This window comes from Chelon labrosus (genome assembly GCF_963514085.1).
Source record: "Chelon labrosus genome assembly, chromosome: 16".
Classification (NCBI taxonomy): Eukaryota; Metazoa; Chordata; class Actinopteri; order Mugiliformes; family Mugilidae; genus Chelon; species Chelon labrosus.
In genome coordinates, this window is record NC_140349.1 from 18,805,928 (window position 1) to 18,826,007 (window position 20,080).

The window sequence follows — 20,080 nt, forward strand, 5'->3', positions numbered from 1 at the left end:
CATTTTGACATGACTGATTTTACAAGTTTTAATTGCAGCTTGAGAGGACACAGTCATAACCCATTTGAACTTCTGTTGAATAACTTACTTACATACATGAATGATCTATAAAGGGAAATTTGAACACTATTTCAAATCTAGTCTGGGGTAGTAAGACCAGATCAAAGTCTGGTAGCACGCTATTTGGATTTCATTATGGGGCACATTTCAAAAAATACGTTTGCATGCAATTGGACAGTCCTTCAACCAATCAGAGCCATTCAGTTGTAAATAAAGTCAACTCCAAAGTGCTCAGATGACATAGATAACTCCTTCACTGTTACTCTTCTGTCCATCACCACATAAACGCCGCCCAATTGACATGATTGGCCCGGAGGATCTTTCCCAGAGCATAATCAGCTCCCAACAGAGTGACTCCAGAACAACTTTTCCAACTTTTCCAAAAGTGGGCGGCTGAAATCAGTCTGACTATGAAACGCATAAAACAATATATATAAAAAAAAAAAAAAACTCTAATGACGCAAAGGTTTATAATGAGGCTGATTTTATATTTTATCAAAAACATAATGCCATAGTTTTTTCAGTGTGTTTCAGAATCAGAATCAGAAATACTTTATTGATTCCTGGGGGTAAATTTGGGTTGTCACAGTTACTCAACAAACCACAGTATAAAAATACAAAAACAGAACAGGAAGAAATAAGACCTGTATACAATAATACAATATGAACAAGACAATATAAACAATAAAATATGATTAAACCATGCAACTCAAATCACTGTAAGATGCACAGTGCACTGTGTATCAGTCTGTTATTCAAGCTGTTCTCTTTCCCAAACTGGTAGCTTCGTAGTAGTGCAAACGTTGGGGAGTTATTTTTTATACAATATAATAGTTTGAAGTCAAAAAGCTAATATTTTAAATGTTGATAACTGAGGTTTGTCTGAGAAGTTACATTTGAGCAGCAGCGGTGTGGAAATGGCCCTTTAAATGGCAAAAAACTGCCCCCACACTATCTCCATTATTTGAGGATTGACAGTTTTTATGTACTTTCGTTCATTTTAAGCCTCTCTGTCATCATCAGACCTATAAACACATCTCCACCTGCTTGAGCCAGCTGCCTACTTCGATCCGAGTGCAGAGCAGCTTTGAAAAGGGGATGAGAGAGGAATGAGAGAGAGGGAGGGAGGGTGGGTGGGCGTGTGTGCATGTGTCTGTGTGTGTAACAGAGAGAGAGAGAGACAGAGAAAGAGAGAGAGAGAGGGAGGGAGGTGCTGCATCAACCCGGCATACAGCAGCAGCAGCAGTAGCAGCAGCAGGCTGGGCTTAGGCATCTATTGTTCCCCGTTTTATTCTCTCTCATTAAGAAGCAAGGGGAGAAAGAGGAAAACAGAGGAAGGGGAGAGCGTGAGGAGACAGCCTCATTTGCCCGGGATTACTTCTTCTTGGATGCACTGGTGTGGACAAAGCAGGAGCAGAAAAATACACTTCCAACACTCGTGGCCCGGCTCGCATTTTCCTCTGAACTGCATTGGGAACTACAGTACTGTGTTGTGGCCATGAGGCTGGCCAGCAGAGCCGTGGGGACGCTGGGGGTCTTGAAAGGGGCACCGCTCCCCTCCCTCTGGAGGTTAGCGTTGCTCTTTTTCTCCATCTGGGAACTGGATGCACAAACTGCAGTGGAAACGAAACCCCTGTACATCTGGCAAACAGGTACAGTCCATCCTCTCTACTCTTTCTCCTTGTCCCGGTCCTAGGGATGCTGAATTTACGGATGCACGTCCCGACCACTGCAACTCTTGCACTCTTGGTGAAATGTTAATATGTAAATGTTTATGTACATAACAGGGTGGAGGGCAGCTGGTGAACTTGCTCAAAGTGCTTTTTGTGCTTCATCTATTTGCATAAATTTGTCATTCTTATCATTTACGACTGCACCAGATCCTCCTACATCGAAAAGAACGTTTAATTTAAAGCAAAAGTTTCTTTCCTGTGCCTCCTTTCCCGTGTGTGGCAGAGGTTGATGTACTGGAGCCATCTTGCTACAGTATAGTGTGGTAACATATTTACTGCAGTCCCTGAAGTGAATGTCTCTTTGCCCCCAACTGGGGGTTGGAGGTGTGTGCTGTGCTGCCTATCCTTTGCCTGTGCTTCCTTCACTCGGAGCTGAGGCAGCTGGGATCCCTTGGCTTCCTTGTGCCGCTATTGAACTCATTTATCACAGTTTGACATGTGTGCAATTGATGAGAAATGGTGTGTGCACTGGCCGCATGTGGCTCTTTTCTGAGTGGAAACACAAGCGCGCTGCAAAAGACAGAGCACGAGCACTAACTAGTATTGCAATGCAGGTGTTTGATTTGTGGAAATGCAGCCCGCGGGTGCATGTTGATGAGTTAAAACAGAACACCGTGAATACTGTAGCTCCACGGCGAAGGCAGCAGTGCGATACAATGCAAGGCTCCCCGGTGCTGTTGTTTTGGGTGGTGCCTCCCACCGACCGAGGCACACACTTACTATGAGAGCGCAGCACATGGTCAGAAGGACACAATACTAATGCATGGTCCAACGAGCAGAGTGAAGGAGAGGGAGTTAGAGGGGAGGAGGAGAGAGGAGGAGTAATGGGAGCAGAAGTTGGGGGATGGATCTCCTTCGACCCGTTGGGACAGAAGTGCCTTTTGGGTGCAGCTGAAGATCAATGCTCTCTTTTTCTACTGTCTAATCTCTCTGTTCCTCTGGATCAATGTAATGGTATCACAGGAATCCTGCAACCCCCCCTCAACCAGTAGGGGCTGATCAATGGGTATAGTCCTGGCAATACAGCTCAGTCTGTATAGGATCAATGCTTGCTCTGGGTGGAGACTTAAATGTAATCTATACTGCAATAATTGTATGTAATGTCTCGAACGTGTAGGGTGTAAATAGAGTCACGATTTTAAAGTCCAGTTGAAATTGAAATGATTTCTTTCTGGTGTTTGTTTTGAGTTGGTCAGAGTTGTGATTATCACAGAGAAGAATGGACATTTTTTGTGGTTTAGTTAGAGGAAAGAGACGAGAAGTAATGGGGCGGGAGAGGGCGGCTTGCAGTAAATGCCGCAGGCTGGAATTGAACCAGCGCCACTGTGGTGAGGGCTATAGCCTCAGGGGAGCTTTTGCTTGTGGTACAGCGGTAGTACCCCACACATTGCCCATATTTTGAATATTTTGATTCTGTTATCTGTGGTATCAGGGCTGTGACGTGGATGTAGCGCTACACACGTGTCGACAGGCACCAGTGTAAAATATTAGCAGCTTTGAGCAAAGTTTTAGATGATGGTCGAAGGGTGGCTGCTGTTGCCCAGCCCCATCCATCAGTGTTTGATCCAGAGCACGGGTCGCTGCCTTCTACTTAGGTTTTACAGTTTGGTAGAGTGTTAAGAAGCTGCAGATGCTCAAATAATATGTAAAAAAAACCCCAACACATCTGTGTGGAAAAGTGGTATTCTCCAAAGGTTAAATGATGATTTGCCATTAAATAAACGTACCCTGTCTCATATGATTACTAGGAGAATGCGGAGAGTTTAGCATTGTAAATATCTGAAATTACAGTTGTTGCAGCAATTTCAAGAGAGCGTACAAAATAACATAAGCTGTTGTGTTGTTTTCGTATGGGGGCACTTTAACATGATGGAATATGATGAGTGGAATGGATGACGTGACGACTGGCAAGTATTTTTAGTTTCTGTTGAATTGTCGAGCGATGGTGAATTAGTATTATTACAAAACTTAAAATCAGCTTGTGCTTATTTGGAAAAATATTCTAAAAACATGCAATAAAATAGCATACTGGTTGTAAATTTACAATAGGCCTAGTTAAAAATTCACATTTTTACATCTTAGAATGTCCTCCTTTCTCTGCCGGTGCATATTTAATGATTGTTTTTCTTTCTTTTTTTTTTTTTTTTAACCTCACATTTGTTGTTGTTGTTTACACGCTTTATTGTTCACACCCTGTGCAAAGGAATGGAAATCCTGTGGCATTATGTACCTCCCACCGTGCAAAAATCAAGGGAGGAGATTAAGGGTAGAGAAACCAGAGCAGATTGGCCAGACAAAGTTAACCTAGATACGGTATAGACGTGTTTATGTGTGTGTCTCCTCCTGGCCTAAGTGTGTCAGTACTTGGCTCCCTGATGCTCGCTTGGCTCCCTGACAGGACCGTGGCGATGATGTTGTGAAGAACACCAGTGAACCATTTTTTATGAGTTGGTTGTGTTCCTGTCTTTGATGTGAGTTTTTTCAGTGAGATTCTTTCTGTCCTCCTGGAACTGCCGGCGCTCCCTCGCTTGCTCAGTACATGTTTAGACTCTGGAAAAAGAGGCATTTAGGGGAGTGGGAAAAAAACAAAAACTGCAGTGACGAATCGGCGGCTACAAAGACACCTCTGATGCAGATGGGCGGATGAAATTAGCCACAGGAGTAATGCGGAGGGGGTGGCTTCTCAAGAGACCGCGGTTCCCAGCGCTATGTGCAAGAAGCGTCGAGGGAAAGAGTACAATTTCACTAAATGCACTATGGAAATATTAGTATTTAATCCATTTAATCATTCCCTGCGGATCACTGCCAAGGCTGGTGTGTATCCAGACCAAAACTGCACCATGAAACGAACAGCTGAGTTATGTGCCCACATTACTCTGCATATGTATGGAATTTTGTGACAGCGTGGAATCTGGCACAGTGGAACGCGTTTTGGCGGGTGACTGGATTGTCGCTACAGACGCAGCAGACAGAAGGTTGGGGATTAAATTGCAGCTCTTCCCCGAGTGAAGTTTGTATGTCACTTCTTGGGGGTTGCTTCTGGAGCTGAAGTCTCTAACTGAACGAAGCATCTAAAGAATATTAAAACCGATTTACTGAAGCTGATTTGATTCGATTGTTCCTTGGTTCTTAAGAGCTGACGTGACATCTAAGGAAATCTTAGAAGCCCACAAATATTTTTTATTTTTATTTTCTGCACATCTAAAGAATGATCAGAATGCCTTCCTAACTTGGGGCAACAGAAATGTTTTGAGTGTAGTTTTTCACAAATACTAATGCAGGGGTTCTGTGAACCACTTACTTCATGCTGAACAGTGTAGAGTAAAGGTTTTGTTTAGCCTGGAGGCCAGACCTACTTACCCGTGAACAACTTTTTTTTTTGAGGAAAATTGGTCTGGGCTCGTTCTGTTGGAACTTATTATGCCCTGGCAAAGATCTGCTGGGCCAGTCAAATCATCTGGGTGGGCTTTATGAGGGGATGGACAGAAGAGTAACAGAAACGTGTGTGTGAGTGACATGGAGTTAAGTTTGTTTCCAACAAAATGACTCTGATTGGTTATAGGACTGTCCAACTGCATGCAGAGGTATTCATTCCTCTGTGTCGGTTAAAACGTGCCCCATAATAAAATCCAATTGGTGTGTTACCAGACTCATTTTCTGATAAGAATTACACCAGGCTAATGAATATTCAGACTGCGTGCAAAAATAAAAACAGACGAAGCAGCGGCTGCTCGGGCTTCCAGGAGTCCTGGGTACGAATTGTTGGCGCTGTATATCTCCACTTTATGCAGAAAGCCTTTTACCATCAGCACCAATGCCAGTGTGCACCATGGGGGCTGGACACTTCCTGCTCCCCCGCAGGACAGGACAACAAAGGTCCCTGCAGAACCAAACAAACCACAGCAATGACTGATGGTAATTCGTGGGGCAGCTCCCCTCTCCAGACTCCGTCAGCTTCAGAAAGAGCGGATGAATGGAGACTGTTTAGGGCTGTGTAAATCACACGCGCACACAAACGCACACGGAGAACAACACAGTGTCCCTGCATTGTCCTCGCGAAGCGTGCGGCTCTGTTTAGGGCCCTCCGCTGCAGATGCTCGTGTCTGCGCGGTGCACAAAAGACAGAAGAGGCTTCACCTCGAGTCACATGGCCCACCCTTTGTTCTTCCTTCAATGTCCCCATAGAATCACCCCCTCACGCACGCACGCCGCCGCACACCCTCTCCCCTCCGTCAAAGTGACCTTTAACCCCAGAGCTGAGAGGGGTCTCGTGAGAGTATCAACAGTAAAATGGAGGTTGGGGGGGGGTGCGGTTTGAAATACTGCAGCTTCTTCAGATCAAGTGTCAAGTGCTTAATTCAGCCATTTACACCAGTCAGTTTAATAAGGTGCTGGCGAAGCAAAGGTCAACAGAACTAGATCTCTAAAGATGATAATGTAAAAGTGCTGTTAATGTATTTCTGCAAAGCTGCTCAGGTCATAGTTTTACACTGTGTGAGTGTAGACCACGTGACTCTTTGTAATGTAAGTCGTCACTCATGATGACGAAGAGAACCCCTATTAAACTTGTTTTTGGCAACAGCAAACAAAGTATTTTGTAAAAATTAGCAATCAATTCCCAAACACTGCAGTAAACCTTCCAGTGCTACATTCATTTTTCCCACTTTCTTTCTCTGTTCAGGATTTCTGGAAAGATGCAGGGAGCTCACACGAGTTGCCCCATTATACACTTCATAGTCTCTTCAGGTCAAAATGACCTGCAGTGCCACTTCTGATAGTGTCGTACGCATTAGAAAACAAGACAGTGAGTTGTTTAGATGGTGACTGGCTGCAGTGTAGGTCATAAGCTCCACCTCCTCTATGTTAGTGGATGGGACAAATAAAAAGCTGGCATCAGTTTGGCCAATGCAAGGAAGTGGGGACGTGTAGTCCATATTTATATACAGTCTATGATCTTGACCTACACCATATGATGTGCTTGCAAGCGTTTTCCCTAAAATGCCTGAATGGAGGAAAAACACGTTTCCACTCTTTTTTTTTGTGCTCCGCTGAAGTTGAGCACCCCTTTCAATGAAAACATATGGATGTTCAGAAGTGATTAGCCTTTGTTGTTGTGAACAGGCACCTGAGCGTGGGATTGGCTTGCGCAGACAGCGACAGGAGGAGCACTATGAAGGCATAATGGAGGCGGGTGCATTTCTTTCTGCCAAATTGCTGCCATTATTCTGTGTGGGTTTCAAGAACCTGAGTCCAGCTGTTAAGCTTTCCCTGGCGGGCCGCCTCAGGTTTGAGGGGGGATGTGTGTCACGAACGCAGGTGCGCATACAGTACACACCACAGGTCCACCGGACCTGGCGCTGCGTCTTTGTGTCTCAGCTGTCTACAGCATCTAATCATCCCCATTAACATTAGCATGCTCTCATCTCTCCTTTCTGTTACTTGGCAAGTAGAAAGGAATTTACAGTCATGCGGTTCAGAAGCTCATCATCCACACAACCAGAGAGAAAGCAGAATTCGTCCGGCTCCCACCTCCTGTCTATATATATACTTTATCTTTTATTTCTCAGTCACAGAAACAGCTCAGCAACGCCCATTTACTTAACACACACACACACACACACGCGAGGATGGGCTTTGTGCTGAGAGTGTGCATGGGTGTGTGCGTGTGACGTGCCTCATTACTCTCAGTGAGACGGTTGACAGTGGGGGAGGAGTGTTGCTGTCAGTATCCCACCTACAGGCAGTGGACACGGGAAGGCTGAGTAATTACCGAGGAGCGGGGCTTGTTCGATCCAGGTGCAACTCCACTGCATGGTCGCCACCTTGTCTGTTAAGTGACAAAAGGCCAGCCCAGACAAAATACATATATGAGCCTTACTGATAAGTGGATTTTTACAGATGTACAAGATGGAGCGGCCAATTATTATCAAGGACACTTGTCCGCGGAGCTGTTGATGGCCCCTAGAGGCCACAGGGTTCATCAAATCAACAACATGCAAGTGTTAGGCAGGTCCCACAGCGTGCTCGCAGCTATATCATACATTCTTGTACATTTTCCTGTTGTTGGGGTTGAAACTGTAAGGGCTGATCACAAGGATGGTTAATTAAAACACAGTACAGCCTCTGGGAAGTGTGAAGATGCTCAGTTTTTATATTGCTTGTACGCTAATGGGAATATTGATTTCAAAAGGGAGAGTCAACAAACAAAATGTTAAGCTAATGCTCTAATATCTTTCCAAAGCACCTTGTCAGGTGGGCTCAAGAGGGTGGAAGGCAGAGAGATCAAGAATTATCACCAGGATTCACCGTAATCTTGAGGATGCCTCCTCTGGTAACCATTAACCACATGCAAATTTCTTGGTAATGAGATCATTGCTTGTGATGGTATCTTTATATGAACCGATGCATTTAATGGAACAGCGGAATCAGCAATCCCAGGTCCCGCCACCAGCAGAAAATAATGTCGCCGGTCGCATGAAGCTTTTTCAAGACAATGCTGGTGCAACTATTAAGAAATAAACAGACTTCGGACTCACAGTTAGGACAACACGTAGATCAGCCTAATGTGGAGAAAGCAGTCTCCTTAAAGAGTAAGAGATAAGCCTAATGGCAAACATTAGGACATAGTTAAGGATTACCTCCTTGCACTCTGATTGCCAACATGAAACTGTCCTCAGGGGTCATTCACCTACTGTACGGTGAATGATCAGGAATAACACAGGAAATAAATAGTTTACCTCACTGCACTGCGCTACGCCTTCTTGCTCGTTTTAGTCAGGAATCATGATGGTATTTTTGGGGTGTGGAAGTCCTCTGAGCATTGGCAATGGTCTGAATTTTATTTTCTGTATCACACCTATCAAATATATCCTAATATATCATGCACTACCCATCACAACCTGCCTTCTCTTCAATATGACTGCTCACTAACAAATCAGAGTCAGGAAAGACTCTATCGACGTGTACGTTTGTACACACAAGGAGAGTTGAAACACAGGATATGTTAAAACACAGACAGATAAGGGTGGAGGCTTGTGGAGCAAGTGGCGATAGCTAAGGAGAAGCGGTGTTGAAGGCTTATCTATTGTTTGTGTACTTGTGCAGCTTGTGGTTCAGAACAATACCAGTCCAACTAACCACATTACAGTGATTAGTGATGTCTCCCAGCTCTCGGATAAACCCCCGTTGCCTTCTGGCTAACTCCTGTTCCCGGTGCGGCTTAGTACTGGGAAACGTGCCACCAGATTGGCCTAAGAAGCATAAAGGGCTTTTCTTTAACCTGTTCCCTCTCCTCCATGTCATGCTCTGTTAGCGCTCACCTTCGGCTGGCCCTCACCCGATACGTGATCTAAAGAACTTCAGACGCTAAGCACAGACATGATAATTACACTTGTAATCATATTTACACTGAGCTAATTCGGTAACGGCTCAGCAATGCACTTGCCAAGTTCACTTTCCGGCTTGCAGACACTATGTAAGGAAATAAATAATTATCATATATATAATGTATGTTTGTGTCTAGTATATAAGTGCTGTCAGGGCATTGGGGACCTCTTCACCCCAGCATTTCATCAAAACACTCTTCAGATGGTTTGAGAATGTCCTTTTAACTTTGTCGCCTCTTCTTTGCAGAAGACGCGCCATAATTATATTTGGGTTAACAGTGGAAACCCCATAATGTCTTACTTAGGGGCAATGAGACTCAGCCACATTTATAATGGCTTTAATGAGTCAGGCAATAGCGGGCCAGACTTAGACAAGTATAGTGTTTCTCCTGAACAGTGTCCCTACGCTACAAGGCTACGGCGGCAGACACCTTAATGACGCACGGGGACACACGGACACGGTGGTGCATGGAACTGTTTAAATCCTGCGTTATAAATAGGCAAAGAGCTGACACAAGCAGAGATTCACTCCGAGCTGTCAAAAGTGTGCAGCTAGAAAAAATAAAAATATAAAAAATAAGGTGCACGACCGCAGAGAGAGCCTGATGGAGAGTGAAAGAGAAATACACAGTCACTCATGATAACAATGCAGAAGGTAATCCAGAGGAAGGAACATTGAAAATGCAATTGTCAGGTAGACTAGTGTTTCATCCTTACAACAACTGATGTGGAGAGGAAATACGATTCTGTTTTCTATATTTTATATTCGTGCAACGCTACAGAGCGAGGTATCCTATACCTGATTTTATTATGACATTTACCGAAATGCTCGAATTCCTAATTTTTTTGGAACTGTTGTGCAAAAACTAGACTTTGTCCTTAATACTTGGGATTTTAAATTTGATGTAGGGCTGAATTTTCATAAAATTTGGTGAGTAACAGCTGTCTTTGGGGACAGCATCACCACTAGGTGAAAGTCTTAACTTAAGCTTGTTGGTGTGACTCGTCTCTAAACTGGATGGCTGGGTTGCCTTCTGTATCCACCTATCAGCCCAGTATCGCCACCTGAAAACCGGCATTTTCAACTGCGCCCATGAATCTCACCATTACTTTTGGGGACAAAATAGCGTGCATATTTCCAAGGTGATGAATCACTGTCAAATGCGTAACTCCTTGACCTTATCTCTGATGCCACGTCACACCTTCATCCTCTTGAGATTTGACAGACAGAGGATGAGTAGTGGATGAGACCACACGCTGTAGTGCTTTAAGAGATTCCCCTGACCATTAACGTGTCCCATCCGTCCAGGATTTCCGCTTATGCAACGTGACATATCAGACTCTGATGTGCAGGGTCAGCGTTTCTGAGCGCGGCGCATGTGCACTTTGTGTCGCTTCATGAGTTCTCACAGTCGTGCCCATCAAAACAAAGAGTACGCTTTGCACACTTGACATCTTATAGTGTGATTACCAAAGTGTAATTGAATTAGTCGGACATGTATTCATCCAGTGGTGCAATCAAAACAAATGGTGTGTTTTAATCCTGTGCATTCTCCAAGAACAGCAAAACTGGTAGAATGTATCACTTGCACTGTCCCACACAATTATCCCAGTAATTAAATTGAATTCAGTTGAGAAATGCTGTGACATATTTTGTCTCCGTATGAGCGATCACCATAGAAATTCCCATTAATAGCTGAGCTTTAACTGCAGTCACGACTGTATTATTCATCGAGTCTTGGAGGCAACAAGCTTCCGGGAAGACACAAACACAGTTAGACCGGTTGTCCTCGTCCTAATGAGGCCCTGAGGAGGCCGCTGAAGTCAAGCCTGAGACAGACACGCTAACCCTTTGATTCAAAAAGGAAGAGAGACTATCTTCTGGATGAGAGGTTAAACTCATGTCCCTGGACATATTATCTGCCACTCTACAAACAGTTCTACTAAATTTCTTTCTCAGTCTCACCATTCACTGACAGCCCACCACTTTGCTTAACTCAGACAGGAGGAAAGCAGATAAATTGACTGATTAGAAGTGAACGATGTGACGGATAATGATGAGAATCTTTTACGTTTACGGTAACTGAGCTGCTAAAAGGAACAGCATTTTAAAATGTATCGTTGAGCATCTATCGAGCCAAATAAAAGACATCTGCTTAACACTAAAACAACATGCTCTTCCTGCAGGTTGTTTTTGATCTCACTTTTACTCCTGTCTTTGCAATTACTGAACCTCAGCTAAATCTCCATCTCATCTTAGCGATTAAGCTTCTTTCGGTGTTTTCAATCACGTTTCCTTTCCCTTTCGTTCCCCATTAAATCTTATCCACCGCTCCAACACAGATATGTCTAAAAAGCATCAAAGCGGCATGTTAAATTACTCTCTACTTTGACAGGTTCTAATTCTTCTCCACCTGACTTAACACCTGCATTTGTTGTGCAAACAGATGGTGTAGGCTGCAACAGAGTTTAATCCAATTGGCAAGTCCCATGTGAATCAGTGTATGGGTAAGACTGGCCCCTGGCACCCTTATTTGGGTAATCGTGGAAAGATCATTTGCACGCGAACAATCTGCAGTTTTGAACTTCGGACTGTCTAAGCGTGGGGGGACGATTAAATGTCCCCAGACTTCAAAAACATTCTGCCGCGGCCCCGTCTGACGGTGGAGCTTAGAGGTCTTGCGTAGACCTCACCATTATGAAATGGATTGGGTCCAGCTAGTTGAATACCTGAAGCTATTAAACACCTGGCTGAATTTATTAGTATGATCAAGAGGTTACCTGCTGTCACTCCAGCCCCGGGGTGGAGAGAAATGGTGCAAAGTTAGGCTGAAGTTAGAGACTGAGCTTTGTGGAATACATTAAGCAGCTTGAATCACTTTGATTTTGGGTCCTGAATCTTAATGTTTATTGATAATTTTTTTTTTTTTTAACATTTGGACTCACTGGAAATCAATATCAGACAAAAAAATATTTATTATAACCCTAGTATTCGAGTAGTAAATGTTCTTTACTGCTCTGTCGTGCAGACCCACAGTGCAGTTTCTTGTTGAGTAAGCCACACACAGGGATGACATTTTAGACATGATGCATCTCAACAGACATCCCGGTTAAATTAAAGTAAAATAAAAACAAATAAATATGCACTCACGAAGAGAACAACTGACCTGCATTAGACAGAGCGTGGCCAGGCTCATCATGAGTTCTTGGTCCTGTAATTGGGTCAAGTCGCAATATCAGACATGGAATAAACACCGCGGCTCATCAGGAGGTCTGCAGGGAGCGTCAGCGCGCCGTGGGTCAGAATCGGCGAATGCGGATATGCATCTGACCCCGATTTATGCCGTTTCTTGACCACGGTGATTAGATTAATGAGAGAGGTCTCATCTTAAAGCTGAGCCAGTGAGAAACGGATTCCTGTCTAATAATATACACTCCCGGGTGATTTGTGTACAGAACGCACAAGGCATGTGGTAATGCATGCAGAGTGAACAACCCCCATCTATACAAGAGTATTAGCAAGAACAATACGTGCAGAGTGAAAGAGTGGGCAAATTAGTTCATATTCTTATATTTGAAAATGTGCGATATAAAGATTCATGCATCGTGTCTCACTGGATTTCAGGGTTTATTCGCTGATATCACCTGAACACAAGGCGAGAAAGAGAGGTGAGACATTACATTATTAGCTTTTAATTCTTAGTTGACACATTTCAGACAGGCTGCAATTATTACGAGGTAAGTAGAGCTTATGACAGCTTTTCCAAGTTTGCTTTGTCTGCACCGCGTTCTGTGCAAAGAAAGTTTTTATATTGGACTGCGTATACTAATACCAATATATTTGCAATGAGGGCCACAATGCTAGCTCTGCTGAATTAGTCGGTGACTCAGAAATTGCCTTCACAGTGGAACTGAATGGCGGAGACAGCCCACCAGCTCTGTCGCCGAGGTCGAACACCCAGCAAACTATAGTTATTCCCGTTCGCCGAGACGTGAACACATGCTCCAGAGCGTAAGGAAAGAGATGTAAGGAAAACGAAGACAAACTTTGTGGGAAAGCGGTTGGTGTCGCTTGCGCCGTTTTTCATCCGTGGGTGTCTACGGGGCCCAGAGTTAAGTGAGTTAAAGGGACCGGTCAATTCATCACACTTATGGCAGCCACTGAGCCGTTGTCCCTGAAGGAATGCTCCTTCACATCATCCCCACTTTCTTTTCCCACACTGCACCATTACCCACAACACGGCAGCCACTCTTTGCCACCGTTGGCTCATCAGGTTCACTCTGACGTCGCCGTGCGAACCTGATGGCCTGTGTGTGTGTATAAAAGAATGGAGAATAATGAACTCCTTGCTTTGCTGGGTGTCTTTATTGTATTGCTCCAAGGGGCAACATATTTGTATTGCTCCCGCTGCGGGCTGGATTCCATAGTTATGCTTCGTAGGTTTTCAGTAAAGCTTTCAAGCACATCCTGTAGTGATCATCAGCAGATGGTGTATTTCTTGAAGTAAAATGCCTTTATAATGTTCATCCATCCATCGTTATCTATCGCCATCCGACTTTACCTATGCGGTCATGACAGGTACAGGCTATATCAACACACTGGATGTCACTCAAGTTGCTTTTTAAGCTCAATTATTAATGAGAAGGTCTATACACACCAACCAATGAAGAATGGTCTTCGGGCACTCTGATATCATGATACGCTGATGTTGAGCAATATGGCTTTAGTCGCGATTGGCAATCATAGCAGTAATATTGTCCAGTTCTGGGCGGCAAGAAGCTGAAGATCATTCATGTTCTTCCAGAACAAACAGAGGACAATTTAACTGTGAGTCCCTTGCGGTGTACTGTGACATTTTTATAATGCAGTCTGTAATAACACAGAGCTCCTTAAATTGGAACTAAGGCCAAGTGCAAGCCCTGAAAAACAGCTAGTCATCTAAGCAGTGTCAAGTTGCACTTAATGTTTTACATTTAGCCTGCTGCCAATAAATTGTTGCAAAATGTGAAATGAATAATATAATCTTCCAGCCGGGCAGCAGAGAAATTTAGCTTCAACAGAAGCAGCAGTTAATCTACAAAGGTCGCAACCTTTCACTTCAGCACAGACCTGATGAAAATCAACAACTGGACATCCTGGACGCATTACTTGCAGCAATCTTCTGCCATTCACTCTCAGCCTCAACTGATCCTATCTTTTTTTTTTTCTCCATCCTAATCTCCTCTGCAATTTTAGATGAATTCAGTCCATAGATACATTTATAAAACTGAGATTATAGATCAGCATGATTTTTTTCTTCCAAGATTTGTTGCATATTACTGCAAGGTGCTTCTCAGTCATAGATATAACACTGTTTATTAATATATTAATCCACGGATATCAGAAAGTGCTGATATAAATATAGATGAATGGATTACATGGTATTGGCCTTCCTTCCAAAAACTTGTTTACATTGCTAAGAGGATCTGAATAGGATCTGCTCTGTATTTACAAGCTTTTGTTATCTGCCTAAGCTCCTTGTCTATTGAAACATGAGCAGCCATTTGAATCACTCATAAACTGTCAGCATGTTTGCACGACTGTGTACAATCCTTGTCAAAGTTGATAATTTCAATGGCTCACGTCGCATCCTGTTAAACCCATTTTCTCGTGCCTATTGTTCCTCTGCAGCGTGTTTAGCTTTGGCTATCCCGACTGTGCGACAGTGATGATGTGCTATCGACCCATGAATAAGGGCTGTGGTGATATTATTAACACCATGTAATTATGGCTAACATGTCCAGTTGGTAAATTAGCAGCAGGCAAACTACAGATTGACATATTGCGTTCAATAATTTGGTTTCGATTATCAATTCAGGCAGCAATACCAACAGTGACCTCTAGGTGGCAACAGAATCCAAGTTTTTCTTCTTAAGCTACAAACAATAATTTTGCCATTGTGCCCGTCTTTCAAAATAACCAAAAGCGCAGTTAGAAAGCAGGCATGCCACTTCATCACTAGCTGCCTGTCTGCCGCAGCCATCTAGACAAAGACGGTTATCTATGATGAAAGCGCGTTAGTCCAAGAGCCTGGGACCGATTCAGATTGCGGTTCAGTTAGAAAACAACTGCCTTGATACGAGCGTGTGGGAAACGATCTGAGCAATTCGCAACCCGACTGAAATTGTCCAAATTGACCAGCAGTGCTCCGCGGACACTGACTGGGCTATATTCAGAGGCATGAGGGTAAAAACATCTACAACAGTGACAGCCACAGACGGCTAGCTGAGCACAGTGTTTGAATGAGGTTGAAAAAAAAAATCCCTTTCTTTCCCCATTCGGCAGTGGCCCTGGGGAGCAAACCACCAATTACCTTTTCCTCCTTGGCTTTCTATGAAAGCGTCATCTGGCTGCCACATTGTGTCTTACACCATGGGTACCAAATGGGTTCTAAATTTGAAAAAAAAAAAAAAAGGTTCACATTTCACAGTCAGAAAACACAAAACCTTGTTTTCTCAACAGAAAACCCATGGGTGCAAAAATGTACTCTGTGATAGTGCTTTTGCTTGATTGATTTAAAGGTCCAGTCTGAGAGACTGAGGACAAATGATACAGTTCCCCAAAAGCCTTTAGAGAAAACGCTCATGTCTGGAAACCTAGAGGATACTCTCAGGCTCATCTTTTGGTCATTTGACCCTCACATTGTATGTTACTGTGTAATCTTACCAGGGTTGGGTCAGATTACTTTGAAATGTAATCGATTACTGATTACAGATTACATGGCAAATTTTGTAATCAGTAACGTAATCTATTGGATTACCCAAAACATGTAACGTAATCTGATTACTTTAGGATTACTTTTTACACAACTTGTACAAGACATACACAATCTTATTTTCCTCTGTCTTTAATTCAAAGTTGTGGCGATTTTGCCAAGTACTGAACGTATTTTTGCCGACTGGAACAGGTCTATTCCCAGATAGCAAGAGGCTGGCGGACCACCGTCAGCCCACTGGGGATAGACCTGGCAGTCCGCTGGAGTTTTGCTCATCGGTTCACTGGCGGTCCGCGAGCGAGTTGTCGTCAAATGCCCCAATATTTTGTCACTATTGGTCTAAAACCTTTTTCATTTATTCAGTTATACTTCATCCATCACTTTAATAACATTTATTTATGTATTTTCTTAATATTCATGATAAGTTAAATTTCAAGAGATGGTGGTCCAACGGTGGACCACAAGTGGCATGCCACCAGCGGTCTGCTATCTGCCAATCTGATTTTGCTATCTGGGTTGGTTGACGTTGACGGTTCCTCCATCTTGGGTTTTGATTTGAACCTTTTTCTTGTCAAGAAACTACACAGGCAAATGGATGATAATGACATCTAGTGAACAAACAAATGGGCTGCTTGTCAAATGAAAACACTGGCCAGGCTATCATAAAAAAGTTGCATTGTTTGCATGATAAAATGTAATCAGGTAATCCCCAACAATGTAACTGTAATCTAATTACGCATTTTTGTATTGTAGTCTGGGCTGATTACAGTTACTTGATTTTTGTAATCTGATTACGTAATCTAGATTACATGTAATCAGTTACTACCCAACCCTGAATCTTACTAGTTATTCAAAAACGTATATCTGCAGATTTACACAGAAAAACGAAGCACACCTTTGCAATATTCTGTTACTTTCTGAGCCTCTGCCTCAAACAACACGATTAGTTAGTCCACTTTTCTGCTCCTTATAGTTATTATTATAACTCATTTCATTCCAGTCTTACTTCACGACAGTGTTGTTTTCCAGCACTACCTCAGCCATCTATCCAGTCGTGCTCCAGGACTTCTTACTTATTTGACTTCACTGCACACCGTGTGTGTCTGTAGTAATAGTCCCCGGTGCATCTGTTTCGCATCACCAGCTACCAAAATAAAATGGTCCTGGAGCTGGGCTGACACACTGACACACAAACTCACAAACTCACCCAAGTGCAAAACTATCGCATGTACCGTCAAACTGCCAGGTTCTCTCTTCTCTCTCTGATATACAGTTGCGGTACGGCTCTGTGTGAACTGCTATATTCAGTCTGCAACGGAAAATGATTCCTCTTCTTCTTCTTCTTCATCATTCGCCGCTGGACTGTTAAACAAAATGTCACTGGCCGACGAGCGCTCCACCTCCCTAATAGCTGTAATTTCCCCACCACTTGAGGAGCTAATAGCAAGCCTGACAGTTGGAATTGGTAAGTAGTGGTGTCTGGCTTGTGCTAAACAAAAGGGCAACAGGCTGGGCTGAAGCTCTCTGATGACCTGCAGTGAAGTGAAGTTTTATTGATGATATAACTTGCTGTCCACACCATCAACTGACTGCAACACTGTACATGCTAATAACGCCATTAGCCTAACAGACCGCCATGTTTCTGTATAGACAACTCTGTAATGACCATTAGTCTATAAAGGGCATCGGTGCCTTGACCCATCAGTCCTAATTGGTACTTTAGTTATGCATTGATTTTATAACCAATATTAGGTTTACATTTCTGTTAAATATATATATTTTGTCTTATCTTTCGGCAACGGTACGTGCCAGTACTTTGGTTACATCATATTTGCTCCTCAGACAGGCACGCCCCATCTAAAGTGCCTGATCGACTTCCACTCTCAATGCAATCCATTTGGAGGCCACTGGCTACTTGCCATTGAGAGCAATGCCGGAGTAAGCCAGAATATAGAAAAAGTCAGCAAAGCAGCTTTACGGTGACACAGCATTGTCAGGGGCAGCTGGAAAATTAACCTTCAGGAGTCGTCGCCGCGGGGTCACCGGGCAGTTTGTTGGAGCATATCCTGCCTGTCAGGGCAGCTGTCTGAACAGAACTGTGCTTGTCTCTGTACACGCGTCACTCTGCTCTGTGGGACACAGAAAAGAAAAAACAGCATTACGATGAATAATGTTAGGAACAAACAAACTTACACATATCTTCTGCTTCTGAAGACACACATGGCCCCATACTGAGCGTTACCTTCATTCAGATAAGATAATCCTTTATTTATCAAACAGCGGGGAAATTTACAGCGTTGCAACAGCAGACAGTTTAAGGACAGTGCACACAAGAGATAAAAAGTACAACTTAAATGAATACACAAACAGAATATTAAATACAATAGAAGCTATTATTATTTGGTGGTTGCGGTCCAAGTCACTTACATAAGATACAACGTTATTGAGTGTTCACTGTGGGACAGCTACATAGATAGAGATGTTTTTTTGTGTGTTTTGTTTTCTCAATTTTCTTAGGGAACAACTCAATTTGTCTTTGTACACATCAGCTACCACCATTAAATCTCAAAGACAATTTCTTTATATTTCCGCCTGAAGAATCAGTCTCAAATTCTGAGTGGTGAACAAATGAAAAATCTTGGGCTTCATCAAGCCTGTGTCCCCATCACCACCCACACAAAAATTGACTTTTTTTTCCCCCCTCTTGCCAAATCAAAAGTCCGTCAGTCGGTGACACTGCCGTTATCAAAATGTTCAAGTGCAGCTGTACCAAATGCAGAGAGAACAGTCATAATAGCACTGTGGATGGATGTGGCAGTGGAGGAGAATGAAGTGGAACAAATGAGCCGAAATCAGAAGCGGCGCAGATTTATGAGGAGGTGTGATGAGGAGGGCGAAATAAGCACACGTCACCGTTATGGTTTTTCCTGTGTGCGTGTGATCGAGTGAGTGTATGAAAGGGAGAGAGAGCGAAGGAAAGTGCAAGCACTGGCGTAGGTTAGGTTTCCAGTCAAGTGATTGATGAGATGTCAGCGAAAGGCTACAATCAATCCTCTCCTCTCCTCAAAAAAGACCAGAGTTTCTTCTGTCATATCCATCTAACAGCAATCACGGTGGGATCAGCTTCCAAAATTGTGTATTTGCTCTTACTCACATGCTGATATTCACACCTGACCCCTGATTTGACATATGCAAGCGTAGTTCTCAAAATGCCAGGTTGTTTCTTTAATCATTTACATTTTTAAACTTAAGATGGGGTCTGTTTTCCCCAATTTTGCAGCAGAATAGCAAAAAAAAAAAATAAAAAAAATAAAAAAAAGCTCCCCTTCTGTAAAATGGAGCACTCCCTGCCAGTTTTGCTTTAACTGCCAGTCAATCAGCAGGATTCTGCGTTTAAAGCTGGGTCTTTATCAGTGGGGGAAAAGATCAAAAGTAGCCACTGACCCATTCAAGCTCTCTCCTCTCCCCCTTATCTCCCTCCCTCTCCAGTCACTTGGGATTTAGCATAAATGCTGCAGCCTCCAACCCAGTAAAACAGAGCAGAATATTCAAGGAAGAGAGTGTCCCGGGGAGGCTCACCCCGACAGCTCCCCACCACCAGCTTTCTGCTGATGCTCAGAGTTTTTCTTAATGAGACAGAGGCGAGCAGCACAGTGGGAGGAACCAGAGCTAGAAACGAAGAGACCCCGTCTAAGGCTAATGGCACACTGCAGCAAGCTAATTGCACGAGGAGACCGTTTGCTCCTCGTTCCCTGTAATCGCATTGTGTTGCGTTCTGTTTCTGTTCTGCACAGTGAAAGAGGAAAACTGTAAAACTGTCACAGAGTTTCTTCTTTTGAGATTCTAAAGGATGGCAGAGATCCTGCCAAAAATGTTTAATTATTCAGTCTGAATTATTTATTTTCTTCATGAGGGTGAAATAAACACATGAATAAAAGCATGTTTGTGAGGAAAATGCCAGAGTGAATAGTTTGTTAGATTATCTTAGCCTAAAGACTGGATCCAGTCAGCCTGACCCGTCTTTGTTAACAGCCAGACACAGTGGCCGGGCTCATCTTCCTGCTGTCTTGTTGTCAGACAGCCAGATTTGGAGATAGTTGGTACCACTGTGTGAGAGTGTAGATCTGCACTTTTTTTTTGGTTTTGG

The 20,080-nt window shown here is 43.4% G+C and overlaps 1 protein-coding gene across 1 annotated transcript in view; it reads left to right on the plus strand.

Annotated features, from left to right (window-relative positions):
* Positions 1-1,558: 1,558 nt before the first annotated feature.
* The window catches only part of thsd7aa (thrombospondin, type I, domain containing 7Aa), a gene marked incomplete at both ends in the record, with an annotated part of 135,508 nt that continues 116,986 nt past the window's right edge, over positions 1,559-20,080 (plus strand). The window contains one exon of the mRNA XM_084562929.1: positions 1,559-1,712. Coding sequence (XP_084419055.1) covers positions 1,559-1,712 — 154 coding nt within the window. The remainder of the gene's footprint in view (positions 1,713-20,080) is intronic.